At 39.2% G+C, this 18715-nt stretch overlaps 2 protein-coding genes across 3 annotated transcripts in view; one reads left to right on the plus strand and one right to left on the minus strand.

Moving 5' to 3' along the window:
• tspan15 (tetraspanin 15) overlaps positions 1 to 8991 on the minus strand; it is a 31420-nt gene extending 22429 nt beyond the window's left edge. Inside the window, exon 1 of the mRNA XM_035401014.1 lies at positions 8695 to 8991. Within this exon, the coding sequence (XP_035256905.1) occupies positions 8695 to 8778 (84 nt within the window). The 5' untranslated portion in view covers positions 8779 to 8991. The remainder of the gene's footprint in view (positions 1 to 8694) is intronic.
• Positions 8992 to 12048: 3057 nt separating this feature from the next.
• tacr2 (tachykinin receptor 2) lies at positions 12049 to 17803 on the plus strand. Of its 2 annotated transcripts, none has more exons than XM_035399913.1 (5): positions 12049 to 12768; positions 14753 to 14947; positions 15348 to 15498; positions 15863 to 15979; positions 16468 to 17803. In XM_035399913.1, exons 1-5 carry the CDS (start codon positions 12353 to 12355, stop codon positions 16639 to 16641), a joined length of 1053 nt encoding a protein of 350 aa, XP_035255804.1. In that variant the 5' UTR covers positions 12049 to 12352; the 3' UTR covers positions 16642 to 17803. The 2 variants fall into 2 exon arrangements, with proteins under 2 accessions (XP_035255804.1, XP_035255803.1); XM_035399912.1 differs by having other exon boundaries at positions 12050 to 12768; positions 15783 to 15979.
• Positions 17804 to 18715: the final 912 nt, after the last annotated feature.

The raw sequence follows: 18715 nt of genomic DNA on the forward strand, positions 1-18715 counted from the left end.
AAGTAAAAGGAATACAGATTTTTCCCAAGCCACAGTGTGCAACTGCATGTTTCCCCAATCCTATGCGTGCTACTGACTACCTAATGGGAACATGTGCCTAACTTTAACTTCAATATGACCATATTAATATACTCAATGTTTATGTACAGCAAGCCACGGGGGAAATACGACATCATAAAAACCCTGACAATGGCCTGCAGCATTCTGCTTGTGGTGGGGTTACATCATCATTCCACATAAGCATCTACACATGCAGTTACACGCAAACCTTTTGGGACAGCGACACCATTTTTATTGTTCTGCCTCTGTATGCTAGCACATTGGACTTGAAATGAAACAATGAATATGAGGATAAAGACTGTCAGTTTAAATCTGTATTTACATCCATAGTGGGTGATCCATGAAGGAATTACAGCCATTTTTATACATAGCCACCCAGCTGTGTCTTTGCATCCTTAGCCAAGGCACAAGAAAGCCAACAAAAGGGTGAGGTTCTAGGTGCTGAATTTACATTTTGAGTCTGCAACTGTTCCCTCTCAACGTGAGGACAAAATAATTGTCATTGTCAGTAAAGCAGGCCAAACATGAGGTTGAACAATCAGAATAAATTGATCAGAGACATAGCCAAATCACTGGATTTATCAAAATCAACTGTTTGAATAGGCTAATTGTTAGGAAGCAAGAACGTACTGGTGAACTCAGAAATAGCAAACGAACACTGTTGAACAGATTAAACACCCTCTATGATGTAGGCACGTGTCTAAGACTAGCTACCGTTAAGAGACTACACCAGCACATGCTCAGAGAATTCACTACAAGATGCAAACCACTGATAAGCCTTGAGAATAAAATGGCCAGGTTTGAGTGTGCAAAAAAAGTACATTTTCAGTAAAAACTGTCTTATCCGTCAGGAGCAGAATGAATTCTGAAGTGTACAGAAACATCTTATCTGCTCATTACATTTATTTTTTTGGTGGACACCTTTATTCAAAGCGATGTACAATAAGTATATACTGAAGGTCATTGGAACAACTACAAAACACAGGTCCAATAAGGTACAATACTCATTATGTAACAGTTATCTATAGCCATAAACACATTAAGTCCAGTTCACACAGTAAGCATAGGTCAGAAAGTTATGGTAAAACTAGGAGGCATGATGACAAGCTACAACATCAAGATAATGACACAAGTGTAATATAAGTGCTGGATAATATAAGTGCTGGATGGAGATACAAGTGTGACACTGAAGTGCTACAGGGAGAAATGAGAAGGATTCAAGTAATTGGGGTGATTCTATTGATTTAGTCCTGCTCAGATCAAACTAAATGCCTCAAAACTCACTGGATGATGCTCCACCTTGCATCAGGACAATTTTTCCAAACATACTGCTAAAGAAACTAAGGAGTTTTCGGGACCATTAAGTAGAATATTCTTGACTGGCCCCAGAAACAAACAGAAACTGAAGTACAGGCCATGGTAGAGCATCACCAGGGAAGTACTAAATATGAAAACTTCATTTCAGATTATTTTAATTAGTCCAATTAATTTTGTGCCCCTAAAATGACAACAGACCCTGAGGAATCAAACTGAAATTTGCAACGACTGAGAAATAAGCAATTACTGTGCTTCAAGCAGTTATATTACCTACAAAACATCTGCTACAGTACACGAAAGAAAGTATTACGAGACGCCAAGCTATAGAGTAAAAAGACTTTCTGCAAATAGATAGATTTTCTGCAAATGAAGAATATGGAGGAGCACATTGCTGTGTAGCTTTGTTTCAACTGCTGTCCATTAAAGGAGTGTGTGTGGGCTGTGCTTATATATCTCGATGCTGTGGACAGATTTTAAACAGGGGGAGGACACAAGAGGAACACAAGGAGATCTCTGTCATGAATTCACGCTTCTGCACAAAACAATGTGGGCGTTATGTGACAGGGGGATCTCTGCCACAGCCCACAGCGGCTGATATACTGGAATGCTGTCTGGAATTATAACAGGATTCATTTAAAGCAAACGTGAAAATGTAGGAAGACTGTGGTCAGGAATGTAAATCTCCTGTTTAATTACACTGAGCGCAGCAGTAAATTATGACTGCTGTCAAATAACCGACAGCTGAGTCACATGCTTCATCCGTAAAGAGTAAACAAGGGTCAACAATGTGGATAAATGTTGCCATGGGAATCTAGAAGTGACAGGGGGGTGGGGGTGGGGCCCTCAAGGAAACCGGAAGAAAACAGGAAGAAAGACCTTGCAGATTTCTCTATTGTTACCCTCTACAAGGGGTTTGATTCCATTTGAGCAGAGAAGCAATCTGAGGTATGTTTAGAATCACAGGAAGCAGATGCGGCTGACACATGGATCGTTATTGTCAAGGTCGATACTTGGGTGGGCACCAGACTACTGTTTCACATCTGCAAATGAGCAAATGTGTGTGTGTTTCAGCTTGTACACTGCCTTTGAATGGATCCATACACTGTGCCAAAATCAATCTACAGACAAACATGCAATTCCCTACACCTATCACTTCACAATAGCCAACTGTTTCACATTTCTTATTTGAAAGCTTGTAAAAAAAAAAACAACAAAAAAAAACAACAGCAAATAAATAATCTGGCTCTGTTTTTGAATTTACAGTAAATTCTTCGCCTGTGTGGTTCCTGTGCCCTTTTGAAGGAACGTGTCAATGCATTTCTGCAAAATTTTACTGGATGCAAAAATCAAGAGTGTAAGCAATTATTAATAATAAATATTCAGTGATTAAATCTTTCCATCTAAAAGCACAGGAGATGGATGCCCTGAAAGAGAGCATCTGATTACCAGAGCCTTAGAGAACATCACCATAATTCAGTCTCTGAACACCCAGTGGAAGTCAAAATGAAAATGCAGCCAGAGTTATCAGGTAATAAGCTGTAATTGCTCAAATTACTGCAGTAGTTTTTTCTTAGTAATTCCTTGACTTGAATGCTAAACAGCTGAATCACATCTTGCTCACATGAAAATGGCTAGATATTTTCCCTGCGATACTAAATTTGCGAAATGTGTGCAAAATGCACGGACAGACATAGACAATTCAATTATTACATATCACAAAATATTAACATTGAGGGTGTGCAAGTTTATTACATTACCCTCAACACGAGGGCCTGTTTGCCTTTTTATACTGATCTGTGGACGTTCTACAGCTTCAAGTTTGATCTACTAAACGGGCACAGCGCTGAAATTATGCTCCACGTGACCGCTCGTCTTACTGCTGTCTGACAGACTGCCATTGTTCAGGATGGCACAAATCCACACACTGTTTGTATGGCAATCTGCATAAAGTCTGTGACCACAAATGAGCACGATCTGAAAAAAATAAATAAAACAGTAACATTGCTATTTGAGTGGATGTCAAGTGGGGAAACTGGTTCTACAGTATATACGAGATTTGGGACGCCCAAGACTCCCTCTCTTAAGGCTAAGAGCGTCTGCTAAATGCCTAAATGTTCCTTCAGCCCTGCAATGCTAACTAGGTACTAATACAGCAGCCTACATTTTATCCATTATGTAACTCACATAAAATTTAATTTGATAATAAGAACACCAATTATTATTATTATTATTATTATTATTATTATTATTAACAACAATAATAATAATAATAACAATTTTATATATATATATATATATATATAATTATATATATATATTTTTTTTTTTTTTTAAGACTCGCAAAAAGATAACTGATCATGTTGGTCTTCCCTTTTGTACAGTATACTGTAATACTGGGTATATGTTTTTAAAGGTCACTTGTCAATGCAATAGTGAATATTTTTATTCATATTTCCAGCTGTCTCCATTTCAGTGGTAGCAGAATTAAAGAATTTACTACCGTATAGTTGGCTAAACTCTCGGTTCTAAAAACATTCTTTTATGAATAATCAACAAACCAAAGCTGAGATCTACTGTGGGTATATTCTAAGTTACATACTATAAGATATGCAGCTATATTAAAACACCCTGGCTTAAGCAAGCTTGCTGCAGTCCGACATGATGCTGGCATTTTACAAAGCTAGCCAGCCTGCTGCGTTTGGTCTCTATGGCTTGTGCCATTGAGGAAAGCATTCGGTAATTACTTTCTTGGTGCCCTAGTGCAGAGCAGAAGTGATAAAATGAGGCATTAGGAAAGCTGACAGTTTCATGTTCCCACAACAGGGCTTTTTTTTTAAATTTGATGTTATTTCGTAATATTTATTTATTATTAATGTGATCTGTTGACACTGCGGTTAATTGGCAAGCATTTTTGGTAAGCATAATCATTTCTATCTTCTGCCTGCCTTCTGACAGGTTCTTGGGACAGACAGTTCATTCTGAAGCTAAGTGAACATCCTAAAGCAGGGAGGAAGCTAGTTAGGCAATTATCACCAAGTGCATGTGTCTTATCTTCACCTCACCATTTTACATGACAAGTAAATTTGCATTTGATTTTATGATGTCTCTCGGATTTTTCCCATGGCAAGAAAAAAAATTTAAGACAAGAAAAAATCACCACAAAGGACCCAAATGTGTGTGGTCTGTTGATTGCTTCCTCGCTGTCTGTATGAATAGTGCGCTTGTTCATGTTTTTTTATTTTTTTATTTCTCCAGCAGGTATATAAAACAGCAGGATTTAGCCATTTTATGAGGAGCCCAGCGGCTCACCTTCAAAGACATGTTGGGAGCTGCTTATTTGAGTGTGTGAATGAGATTTTCATGGAAAGGGAACACAGCCAATAGTTTTTTTTCATCCTGGGTGAAGTGGAAGCTCAAGTATTACCATTTTAATTTAATTTCTATCCAGCTGCCATTACTTGTGCCTGATTCATATTTGAATCAAATTGAAGGATACAAAATACCAAGAAAGTATGATAAATCCATACCTGTCCAATCCCTCCTTCTCATACAAATGGAGATTCTGACCACTCCCTCTCCCTCTCTTTGCCATAAACATGTTTTAAAGGGTGGCTTAGAAAATTAAAACAAAATTAAACCAAAAATGTAAAATTATTTCATACAATCCATATGCGATTATTTATTCATTTGAACATGTACAATGGATATTTTACAACTGAATTAAAGGTGTATAAAATATCTGTACTGTAAGATTGTGTAAGGAGATATGTTGGGAATTGCCACTGTGTTTGTGCATAACTTGGGTTTGCAAACATTCATTCGTCAAAGAAATATAACTGAGTTTCCTTTTCCATGTGTAGGAAATCCTGGTGTCTGACGTGAGCCTTAGCTGTATGATTATGTTAGAGGAATGAAAAGGTTTCAGCCAGAGGAGCTGTACTCACATCCAATGCAAATGTCAGACATTTTAGAAACATTATTATGTTTGCAAGCTAAATGTGCACACACTACAATCCAGGATATTCCAAATGGAAACTGCCATTTCTGTTGGACCTGAAAGCAGCCTGGTGCTTATCTGCTACAAAGAGGAGCTCTCATTGGTGGACTAACAATAAGTGGCATTTCTAGCAGTAGATGCTGACTGATTGGCCAGTTTAGGGAGGATTTTCCCAGCATTCTGTGTGGTTTCCATTGTTGTTTGCTTTGTCAGAAACTGCTTGGTTACTGCAGTATTTGGGCTGTTGTTCAAGCACGCTGAGCCAACCCGTGTTGTCCTTTTGTGTGTCCTCGTCGTGTGTTTGGCATCTGTGCTGTGCTAATGCCCCTGTGCATCCCCAGTTACGCCATTCACTTCTGTGCCACAACAACATTCTGAAAAATAGAGTGTGTACATCGCCAAATGCTGGGTAAAGTATGGTTGGCTGGGTGAAGACATGCATCTATATCCTGATCGTAATGGGGAACACTGACGAGGGCCAGAACTGTATGAGAAAGCAGGAAACACACTGACACTGCAGAGCTGCAGTAAGAGCATGCAAACTATCAGGTAATAAAAAACAGGAATATCATTCAAATTTGCACTCTGAGGTTCACCCCCTGGGAGGTAACACATGATAATTCCATATTTTAAAAAGATGAAGTGATGACAGTCAAAAAAGCATTTCAGAAAACAACAATTCCTCTATTCAGAGAATTAATCTGTGTATAAATCAGATGAAAGATGTTTTCTTTTAAAAAGAATAACTGTGGTATAATCAGTGGAGAATCAGAAAAATACAGCGTACTGTTCAAGTGAAGAAGAAGAAGAACATAGCTGCAAGCAGCAATTACAGAGGTCAATTGTAAAGAGCTACCATGAAGCACTAAATAAACCACCAGATACTCTTAAGGAAAAAAACCTGGAGTTTATGGGAAGTATTCTAGGCAGGACGGTGAAAAATAGCATTTCATTTTGGGAAGAATTGTCACTTCATCTCTCCAAACTCAGGACAAGCTGAAGTGCCTAAGCGTGTGATGTTTTTATGCATTTTTTAAAAAACACCAAAATGAAATACAAATGGTTGAGCAGGAAAAATATGAATTCACTTGAATTATTAATGTGAAAAAGCAATTGTAACTGTGAAAATCCCTGTAACTTTGTCAAGCCGGGCAAATGGAACAGTGGTAGCGTTATTGCTGATGGAAACACAATTAAGAAAATACAAGCTGCAGGCGTGACATCCAAAGAATGTTATCAGAAGTGTTGAAGTATTGTTATGGGAAGTGTTGTTACGTGAATATTTGACCATTTATGAAGTTATAGGCAAGGGACAAAACTGACTAATGTACTGTTTTTATAAAAAGATTAAGCCAGAATGTCTTTGAATTTCTATTCAGCCCATTTTTATTTTGTGTTGCAATAAAAACAAAGATATTGATTACATTTGGGTTTTTGATTTGTGACATTATGCCGGACGGTTTGGTTATTTTCATCTGGAAATATTCTGTGTTTTTTGATGGGTCATTCTATAGCCTTTGTTCTACAAATTGAGAAAAGGATGGCCCTGTACTCTGTTTATGAAAATGACATTATTACATTACCGTTACCAGCGTATTGTCCTGTTTAAACTAAATGAATGTGACACTATCTCAATCTTAAATAACTCAGCCCACTTGCTATTACCTTGGCCCACCCAAAAATTAATTTCTGCTGCCGCTACTGGGTGTTATGCAGCGTACAAACAACTGAAAAGTAGAAGGTGAAACTCAAATGTAGGTGAATAGGAGAATTTAGTGTATAAACACAGGTAACTTTGGATTTAAGTTACACAAGCCTTCAGACTGTATTCCAACATGTGTGCATAACCGACATCGACAGAATGAAGACATAACGTGTAGGGGAATTTATGGTGTCCACGGTGTTACAGAGTTCATTACATTACATTTAGCAGATGCTCTAATCCAGAGTGACTTAGACAGCTTACATTATTACAAATACAATCAATTTATACAGCTTGCTATTTACTGAGGCAATTCAGAAAATGCTCAACTGCATGCCATGTTTTCGGTCAAATTCTAGTGTTTGTTCTCCTTCAAAAAGCTTCTACTATTATTAATGAAACTCACCTTGAATCAATCTGAGGAGTACTGATTTAGGAAGAGTCCACAGTACACCTTACAGAAAATACAATTTGACTCCATGCCCATATTCTTATTTTTAGCCTATTGATGCCAATTAAAAAATTTAGCTGATGCCTTCCATTATGATTCATAGCAGAACTGAGGGCAATTTTTTTTTAAATGCTGCTGAAAAACGCACTTAAAAGGCCTGTAATTAATGTAACTCATATAAGGTACACATATATTTTAAGTGACATAGCCATTGCAAAGTGCCCATGGCTGAGTCCAGCAAAACTATGTTTAGGTACATATATTCTGCATTAATAGTTTTAAAATCTAATGGATTGAAGCATTCATACCTGTATTTTCCCTGGGGATAATTTAGAGCAGAACCACAGAAAGCAATGTGGATCACATTCTGCATTTGTAGTTCTAAAGGGGGAAAACTAGTCTGAATACTAAATCTGAAAGAGAAACAGCAAAGTAAAATTACCACAGAAGTAACTCTTTTGGAAAGGTTACCACAGATCAGGGCCACAATCAGAAGCTATCATTATTCCTGAGAAGGCCATTCAAATCAGACTTGTGCTGAATAAAAAACTAATTCAACCGGTTCTTGTAGGGCAACTTCATTCTATGTAATACAACTTCTCAAACACATGCAAAGCCTTTTTTCTGTATAGCCTACTTGTAGCAAGCTCCTAAAGCGCGCTGAGCCAACGCGTTAAAGTGAATACAGCAAGGGTGTCCCCTGAAAACGTTCTTTTAACGCCAGAAAATTAATTTCAGAAAAGGAAACCATTGTATATTTTGAATATAAATTTTACAAGCATGTGTGTCCACCGTAATCAACGTATACAATGTCAGCTGCATAAAGGGCGGGGTTTAGCTTTGCACGATGTGACTCAGCTCGTTTCTTATCCCGGCGACAAAATCCCACCGTATTGCATTGACACCTGTAGGGCCACCAAAGTACATTGGACAGTTTAATGCAGCAAGAACTAAGGTAACATACTTAGTCCAAAACCACTTTCGGGTTTTTGCTGTGTGTAATAGGCTATATGTTGACAAACACAGCCAACCACTGTGTTACACGCACCCCGACTTGTTTGCCCAGCACAACAACACGCCCTACATATCACCGACGCGCGTATAGCCACGAGCGCCGCAACTACAAGTTAGACGGGGGTTACTTGACATAAATAAAAGAGAACTCACCCAAAAGATCGTGGAGTAGCCGATGAGTATAAACTTTAGAAAAAGGTATGAGATCCTCTCACAGTAACGCACATCATTTGACATGATTACCCTTTCTTCCGTCTGATCCGGACCATGTACTCCAACAACGTCTTTTCCGGACACTTCCTGTTTCTCACACCCTCACCTGAAACTCTGAAAGCTTCCCAATATCTCTGACTATCCGGTAAAACAGCCCTGCATGATTGATAGAGTACTGCTCCAATGGGAAAGTTGTCGTAATGGCTGGGCGTGATGTGTCAACGTTGGGACGAGCAAAGTAGTTGGGACAGTTGACTGTTTCCGTATTAACTCCAGTATTGAAATGTAGTAGTGTACATGTACCTGACACTATTGCAGAAGCCTATGAACCAAAGCAATACTTGGGTTAATATAGGCTCATGGTAAAATATACAATTGTGGGTACATCCTGGCAAACATGGGCAAGGTGTAACAAGTCATCTCGTCGCAAAGTGGTAATAACGATTGCAATATTTAAGCATGAACAGTTGTAATAAAATAGCATCCAGATGGGTTAGATTGCAGTTTTATGTTCTCCCCTTACTGTAACGCCAGTGTGGCACTGTATTTACATTGCACTTATTAACAATTCTATTTAAATACGATATATAGTTTTTTCCACTCTTGCTTTAATGCAGAACATTACTCTTGGATAAATGATTACAATGTTTAAAACGAATTTCTATCTAAGTGACATTTGAAAATCATAGTGCATTTTAAAATTATTATTATTTTACATTTGACAATGATAAAAGCGCAAAAATGAGCAGGATTACGCAATGTGCAACGTTTTACAAAAAGCACCCTGTACAAAAGGTGCTGATATCACACCATGCATTTGATGACTTTTGGTGCGTTGTCACCACCAGTAATTCAATGGCTAAAGAATCCTTGTTCTCAAGGCCTTAATTGGCTGCCAATTTAAAAGAGAGGGAAAATAAATTTTGTCAGCAGCCATACCTTCAGGCTGAGGAGAAATGTCTGTTTATTTAGAGCATGGACTGATGAATAACCTATCCTGACAGCGACAGAATTGGCACCAAATTAACAATTGTATTTTCAATGCACAGTAGAAATTAAATTAACATGACCGTTACTGATGATACACACACTGTTCTGAGATTGGAAGGTGCCATTTTAAGATAAAAAGATGAAAACTAATATTTTATTGGTGTGGTAAATAGATGTACAAGACACAGGCAGTTACAGTATGTTCCAGTAAAGCACATTGTAGCATTGTTTTTGAGAACTGGGAGGGCTATCTGCTCTGCTGTGGGGAAGGCAGGCCAGATGGTGGCATTGTTTTGCCTAGAATGCAAGTGGAGAACTGTGGCTGTTTGGGATTAATATTTTTACAGCACATTGTCCTTTTACACCTGACTGCAAGTGTGGACGATGTAGCCAAACAAATCTTACTGGTATGGTGCTTTCTGTTCCTTTATACCAGTCTCCTGTTCTAACAAAATGGATACCATTTTCCTTAGCTGTTAGAGCTTGTTGCATGTCATAAAATAAAGAATAGTAAGAATTATGAGCATACAATCGAAATAATGGTTTAATTGTATTGTTTAATGCTGATTCAAAGGCACACGTTATAAATATAATTGAATTCAAATCCACCCCCCCACCCCCACCCAGGTGCAGATTATTAACTCTCAAGTCAGCTCCTACAGTAATGTATGAATTTAACAGTGTTGAATTTTTTAAACTAGGGAATGCTATTTTACGTTAAACTCTAGACTACCCACATTCAATTGCTTGGATAATGAGACCACCTGGTAGCGTTCTTATGTCAAACAGCTGAAGCATTAGGCTTGTTGTTGGTTATCATATGGGCTGGGAACCTACTAAGTAAATTAAGCAGTTGTTGGAAGTGGTGTTGGTGGGACAACGAGAGGTAGTCTTTTCTCTTTATCAAAAAAATTAATATAATAAATAAATGAGCTGTATGATTGCATAGACTGCAATACTTTTAAGCGCCCCAGCAGATCGGTATTTAGGAGACAACGAGAGAGTGATTGACTGCCACAGCTTGGCCTGAGGTTCAGGGGCCATTGGTTGCTGTCATTTTTTAAATCTGTGTATGTTTTTTGAAGGGCCAAATCAAACTGCGCTGGTCTAAATTTGGTCTGTTGTGGTTCAGGTGTCACCAGTCCACTGGTCTGTGGGGCACCTTAACACCTGGTGTTTACTGTCTGTGTGTTCTGCACAGGTGACTGGACAAGTGACAGCAGGTGGTCAGGGCATAGTGGACCTTATTAAGCACATCCAGTGCATCCTTTGATAATACAATGAAAACAATACTCACTGTTTTTTTTTGGCTGGAAAATTAATAAAGAAACATGGATGTATCAGCAATGTATTAAACATTGTTTAAGTAGAAACATATAATTCAGATTAATTAACATATTATACATTAGCTACCATACAGTAATCAAGTAAAACTCAGGCTTATTTCCTATCTTAAATGTAAATGTAAATAATTTAGCACACATGGTAATTCTTCTGCTCCACCGAAGAAAGCAGCACACATGCAATAATGTCTCTGTTGCTGCAGAACAGTCTCTTAAGGTGCACTGGACCCCACAGGGAATTCAGTCATCCTGACAGCATGCTCAGAAACAATGAAAGATATTTTGAATTATTTATTTTATGTAATTGATAATAATAGCATTTCATATATCCAGACAAACCTAGCTTACTCAGCTTAGGCTACATCCTTTTACTACAACCAATATAGATTTGGGTATTTAGTAAAGCAAATCAGGTTAAGTACCTTGCTCGAGGGTAAAACGATAGTGCCCACCTGAGATTCACTAATACAACCTTGGAGTAGTAAGCCCAATTCCCAAACCATTACGCTTCATGCCAACTCACCGTTCCTAAATGCAAAGACAGGACATCCATCTCTGTGCACCTGTTTTTGGCATATGTTTATAGATGCGTGAAGAGAAACCAGATTGTTGTTTCCTCTGATGACGAATTGCACACGTGCAATGTTCTTATTAGTATACACCTGTGTGTTTTCAAAATGCACAAACTGGTATTTTTATTTTTAGAATGAAGATTACATGTTCGTAATTGATTCTATTGTGTAGTAGAGGACAGTGATTTTGCTACTATCATTAGACTATAACCTGATGTGTATATTAATGAATTACGTGAAGGGTTCATCTTTGGGGGAAAAAATCGTCGTATTATTACGGACGCAAAGTAGGCTAATATTAGACTCTGCGTCCGTAGATGTAAATGAAAGCCAAACACCTCCGTATTTCGTCGTATATTGCTGGTGCTCTACCTCGCCTTCACATTGAAACGTCATTAAATCCGACCCCCGCACGCCGTGCAGATATATCTACTTAAAATTCCATCAGTCCCGCTCTCCAAACAGCGCTCCCTGCTTGTGTGCCACTGGCTTTACTCCCGAAGTTTGGGGAGAACGAGGAACACCTCCAAGACCGGTTGAAGTCGTCTTCATTGCGTGGCTTTCTTCTTTCTGACAAACTTGATCTCCTCTATTAGAGGGACACATTAAATACGTCTGACGTTAAACGCAAAATTCAACAAACTTTTGACATCTTAGCATTCACAAATTCATGAGAAAACAGCAATCAAAAAGATGAACTTGGACATGGATAATCTGGACCCGGTGCCGTCATTGATTTCAACGATTTCGTTTGAAGATTCTGATGATGATAACGAAACTACTACGAACATGTTCGCACAGCCAGGCTGGCAAGTCGCGCTGTGGGCAATAGCGTATGCTCTGATTGTATTTGTGTCTGTCATTGGAAATGTCACGGTCATTTGGATAATTCTGGCGCACAAAAGAATGAGGACAGTGACCAACTATTTCATTGTGAGTCTGGCGTTCTCGGACGCTTCAATGGCAGCGTTCAACACCGTGTTCAATTTCGTTTACGCCTTGCACAACGACTGGTACTTCGGATTAGGATACTGCAGGTTTCAAAACTTCTTTCCCATCACAGCAATATTTGCGAGCATATATTCAATGACAGCTATTGCTGTGGACAGGTAAGGTTTCGCACACCACAGAAAATAATTGAGATAACTTTTTTTTACTGTAAATGCCTGTTTTTAAGTATATGATTAGAATATATATATATATATATATATATATATATATATATATATATATATATATATATATATATATATATATAACTTTGGAGGCGACTTTTTGAAATGTCAAGAGAGATGCATCAGGCTCTCGTACCATAATTAATGCCATTTTCTATTTTTATGTTCATACTACTACATATATACTATTACTCTTTTAAGGATGCATTCTTCACAAGGAATCAATCAGTAGCTATAAATATTACAACATTGTAACGGAAAGGTAATGTGCTATTTTCACGCATAGACACTGAGTACCGGTTTCAGCGCAGGCTACTGCACGCAAATACAGTCTGTAATCAGATTTTAATGCTGTCCTCTACTTGATACAGTTTACTGCGATTCTTCCATTTTTGTTTAATTCTAATTATCTCATTGTCACTCTCACGAATAATTTTGATGCATGACCGTTTCTTGTAGAAAAATAATTTAGGAATAAATAAATAAATAAATTACACAACAATATGAGACATATGGCACTAATCAAGGGTTTGTTGTATCTCTGACCTCATGGAATAGGGGTTCCCAATAATTTTTCATCCAGAAACACCCTTGAATAACGACCCTGCGGCTGAGAACTCCAGCTGAATAAAATGGTTACCTATACATAACTTTATCCATCACCCACTACAGGCAACAGGCAGGGGTTATTTTTCACACTATACTGAATCATGTTTAAATTATGATCTCATTATATTATTGATCTGTATTGTAGATGTTTGTTACAATGTAAACATTTTGGAATTACAATGACCACAATATTATCAAAGCATACAGGTGTCATTTCACCAGAAATTGTATATGTAAAGGATGCAAATTGTAATTATATAAGAAATATTCTTCAAAGGGAAATGCTTTGTTACTTTGTGGTGAAGTCCCCAGTTTGAGAATGCTTGTCAATGAAATGTAATAACTGTTCTTTCATAGGCAACAGTTTCATTTCATGTGTTGCTTGCAATTCTATTCTGTCTTTATCCAAAAAATCCTTTAGTTTTGAATTACTTTATAGGTTTATGTAGTATCTAATCACACACTGAAACACACCTTTGCTGTTTTTAACAAGTATTATTATTCAGGTGATAGTCAGTCCTTTGTAAACATTGTCTGGCCATCTTTTTCATTTAATGAAAGATGGTACTCTGAAAAAAGCCAGCTGTGAGTTTCTGATCTACCTTTCCAGTTTCAGTGTGATATAAGCCTCATCATGTCTATGACTGGAAATACAGTACCACAGGTCCATGGAGACAAAATGTTCAAAATGTTCCTGGGGTTCATTAACACCCTTTAATTGAGATTCATAATCATGGTTTCTGTACCACTGTGAGTGAATAATGCACGTATTCGCCAAATCTAAGCTAAACCTACAGACTGCTTGGCTGATCTGTATCATAGATCTATAGTCCAGTAACTGGTTATAACAGGCTTATTTGCGCTAACTGATTAATGGGAAATGTAGTTTTGTGCTGTTTTCCTTTCTACGAAAAGGCAATAAGACCTGCAAAGGCCATTTGGAAAAAAGTGTAAACATGCAGGTGTGAATTATTTGTTCTTGACATCAGGTCTTATAAATGTAAATACAGACTAAAGCTAAGGATGGTTCCACTCCCCAAAATCCCCATCCCACACCATCTGTGGGCCCCTACAGCTCTACTGGCAATATTAAAAACACCAGTAATCATGGTCTTCATTACAACTTATACAATGTATTACATTTCATATAACACACACACACACACATACATATATATATATATATATATATATATATATATATATATATATATATATATATAAATATACACGTACATACATGCTGTGCAGTATATATTAACGTATTGTTGAAATTGTCTGTCTATTCTGCTATGCTTTTATCCCATAGATACATGGCCATCATCCACCCACTGAAGCCCCGCCTCTCTTCTACCACCACGAAGGTGGTGATTGGAGTGATCTGGGCGGTGGCCTTCTCCTTGGCCTTCCCCCAGTGCTTCTACTCCAAAACCAAGTTTTACTCCCCCCGCACAGTGTGTCTGGTGGACTGGCCTGGTGACTATGGGGGGAAGCACCAGCTCAGGTGAGCGCCCCATTCCTCTCAACACCACAGTGTGTTGGATGACTATCATGGAGGCACAACTGTGAATAGCAGACTGCAGAGAAAACAGGGAAAGTTTAAAATGCTTCTGTTTGAGTACATGCTTTTGCTGTGGGCAGTCATGTGGACCTGTACCCAGGAGAGCATATACAAAGTAGAACGTTCAGTGTTAAATCAACTCTTACAGAATTTATAAGAGTCCACTATGGCCAGAGTTAGAGCTGAATTAACACAGGACATTTTACTGTGTACAATGGCACTTGGGGTAACAGTCACTGGCCTACATCTTGATAAACATACATTGTTTTAGGTTTAAATGGGAAAAATATATTCAATAATAACACTTGTATTTGTTGGATAATGTTAAATCATTTTGTGTCAGTTATCAGATTGCAGTGATCATTCTGATCTACCTACTCCCCCTGCTGGTTATGCTGGTGACCTACAGCCTGGTGGGCTTGTCACTGTGGGGCAGCGAGATACCAGGTGAAGCTTCAGACCACTATCAGAACCAGATACGGGCCAAACGCAAGGTCAGTATCAGAAACAGGCACAGGTCAAACAGTAGGTTACTGTCAGAACCAAAAGCGAAATGAATGCTTGTCAGGGCATGTGGTGTCCTGTTCAGAGCATTGAATCCAGACTGGTTTTGTGCCCTTGGTGCGTACAAAAAATCTTTTCCAAAATGTCATGCAAATTCTCTCACAGGGAATAGCTCCCTGAAGAGTCTTGACACTATTTTTCCCTTGCAAAATCCAGTGATGCTAATTAGGCAAATTAGGAATTGCACTGACCTGTGTGTTGGGTCACCTGACAGGTGGTGAAGATGATGATTGTGGTGGTGCTGACCTTTGCGTTCTGTTGGCTGCCCTTCCACATCTACTTCCTCCTGGGCAGCTTCAACAAGGACATCTACAAGCAGAGATACATCCAGCAGGTCTACCTGGCCATCTTCTGGCTGGCTATGAGCTCCACCATGTACAATCCAATCATCTACTGCTGTCTAAACCACAGGTAGAGTAACTCACTTCCATCTAAACCACAGGTAGAGTAACTCACTGCTGTGTAAACCACAGGGAGAATAACTTACTGCTGTTTAAACCACAGATAGAGTATCTTTCTGCTGTCTTAACCACAGGTAGAGTATCCTACTGCTGTCTAAACCACAGGTAGAGTATCTTTCTGCTGTCTAAACCACAGGTAGAGTATCTTACTGCTGTCTAAACAACAGGTAGTGGAACTTACTGCTGTCTAAACCACAGGTAGTGTAACTTACTGCTGTCTAAACCACAGGTAGAGTATTCTACTGCTGTCTAAACCACAGGTAGAGTATCTTTCTTTTGTCTAAACCATAGGCAGAGTATCCTACTGCTGGCTAAACCACAGGTGAACTGCCCCTTTCAATGCCTTTCTGCTTGTGTGAATTAATGATCTACTGTAGCAGTCTGATGGTGTTCACTGCCCGTGGACTCCGGTGTGAACGCATGTCTCCCGCCCTGTAGATTCCGGTCGGGATTTCGCCGAGCCTTCCGCTGGTGTCCGTTCATCCGGATCTCGGAGGAGGACCAGATGGAGCTGCAGCACATGAGGACCTTCCAAATGACCCGAAGCTACCGCACAGAGACCACGACCGCGGTCCACCGCAACTCCACCGAGCAGGAGGAGACCACAGCTAAACTCATAAAGGCCTGAGTACAGCGCCCACTGCAGGACGAGGGAGCACAGGGAAGAAACAAACACGGGCTCTCGCGGACGTGTGCAGTCGAGCGCAGTTCTTCTATCTCACTGAATACCTCACAGGAGAGCATAGGTCTTGGTGTTGAAAAGCGGCAGGAACACAGGGAGGAAAATACAGTAAACTCCCATGGCATGAGCACTAAGCCTTATTCATCACCGCCACTTCATCACAGTGACAGTTTGCCTTTTCCCCTCATTTTGAAAATGTTATCTGGGTGTTGTTTAAGTGTGTAACAGGGTGCAGGTGACTCTAGCTGTAAATAGGTGCTTGTATGTTGGATGTAGTACAATATGTGCTGTGTGATGTCAGTCGATAGCTATTCTACTGATGATATTTTTCTGCTTATCCTGCTTAACTGTTTTTCAAATTTGAGACTGAAACATGTGATAGGTTGACAGATCACACTGTATATAGGTGAGCCAGAATAGAGGGAACATTATCAACACATCCAGATGAATATAATGTTGGCTTTGAAAAACAGTCTGCTATGTGTGAAAAAAAAAATATTCACTGTGAAGTCAGAGGACTCAAATATAGAGAAAACAATGTACTAAGCACACATTATCAGTCTCAGGAGGAGACTCACAGATGAAGTCAGACAGAGAGACAGACGGACAAACAGAGACTCAAACTTACACCTACTGCCTTCACCTTATGTCCAGGGTGAGTAATTACTCCAATTTAGACCAGACAAGAAGGTGAAAGACTAGCTGTCTCCAATGGGCAGGGACTCTGCCAGGAGTCCGGGGCCCCGTGAAAAGATGCAACACAATGATGATGACATTGATAATATTCTGCTCTATTAATCCAGACATTTTGGGTATCCAGCCTGTGGTTCTCTGAGCTATTAACACTTCATTGTATCAGTAGTGTCCCAGTGTGTAGATGAATGTGTGAAAAAAGCCCTTATTCCAATCATGACCATCTTGTTAATGTCCATAATGAGATAAGTAAAACATGAAACATAATGTATATTGTATTGAAATCATTTTACACGAGGGAAATAGTAACAAATCATTTTACACGAGGGAAATAGTAACAAAGGTTCTACTGTTTGATATTGCAGGTTTAAAGACATTAAGTAAAAAGGCTTAAATACACCAGACTCCAGTGACATGCTCCATACTCTGGAATCCAGTCCTGCCTAGGTGCTGGTTTTGTTTTTCAATTTGTTTAGTCATGGCACAGTATTCACTCTTCTGGTTGCTTGTGCACCTACAATTTACCTGTATAAGCTGCATGTGAAGTGCAGGGTGACTGGACAGCTCAGCTGGGGGACTGCAGAGTGACTGCACAGCTCAGCTGGGGGACTGCAGAGTGACTGCACAGCTCAGCTGGGGGACTGCAGAGTGACTGCACAGCTCAGTTGGGGGACTGCAGAGTGACTGCGCAGCTCAGCTGGGGGACTGCAGAGTGACTGCGCAGCTCAGCTTGGGGACTGCAGAGGGACTGCGCAGCTCAGCTGGGGGACTGCAGAGTGACTGCGCAGCTCAGCTGGGGGACTGCAGAGTCACTGTGTATGGTGATGAAGAAAAGTGGCAGCTAACTGGACATGCTTGGAAGCTGCTAACCTGCTAGTTTGCATCCACCTCAGCCGTAATATTTATCCGTTAAAGTGGTAATGCTGATAAAATGAAATTGCTGAGCATCACTTCACTGAATGGCTGCAGGTTAGTGAAGGAGAGAGTGAAATGGCAGTGAAACATGTTTCTGTCCTTTTAGTGAATCTTTTGCACAGGGTATTTGAACCAAAGATATCGAAGTGATGCTCTTGATCCTGATTGATGCCCTAGAACAAGGAACTGGTAGATACTGTAATTTTATGACTCTTACGATTCATGTAAATTTGGTAAAAGAATGTCTAAATGTTTTAAGTATTGTACGTTCCTCTTGATAGCAGCTTCTACTGAAGTAATTCTCTACTCTCTATGTTAAGCATAGACGAGAGCCAGTTCAGAGTAAAATGAAGCACTAGAGAAAATGGTTGTAATTAAGTGATTGCAATCGTTATA

Source organism: Anguilla anguilla, chromosome 18 (assembly GCF_013347855.1).
Source record: "Anguilla anguilla isolate fAngAng1 chromosome 18, fAngAng1.pri, whole genome shotgun sequence".
NCBI lineage: Eukaryota > Metazoa > Chordata > Actinopteri > Anguilliformes > Anguillidae > Anguilla > Anguilla anguilla.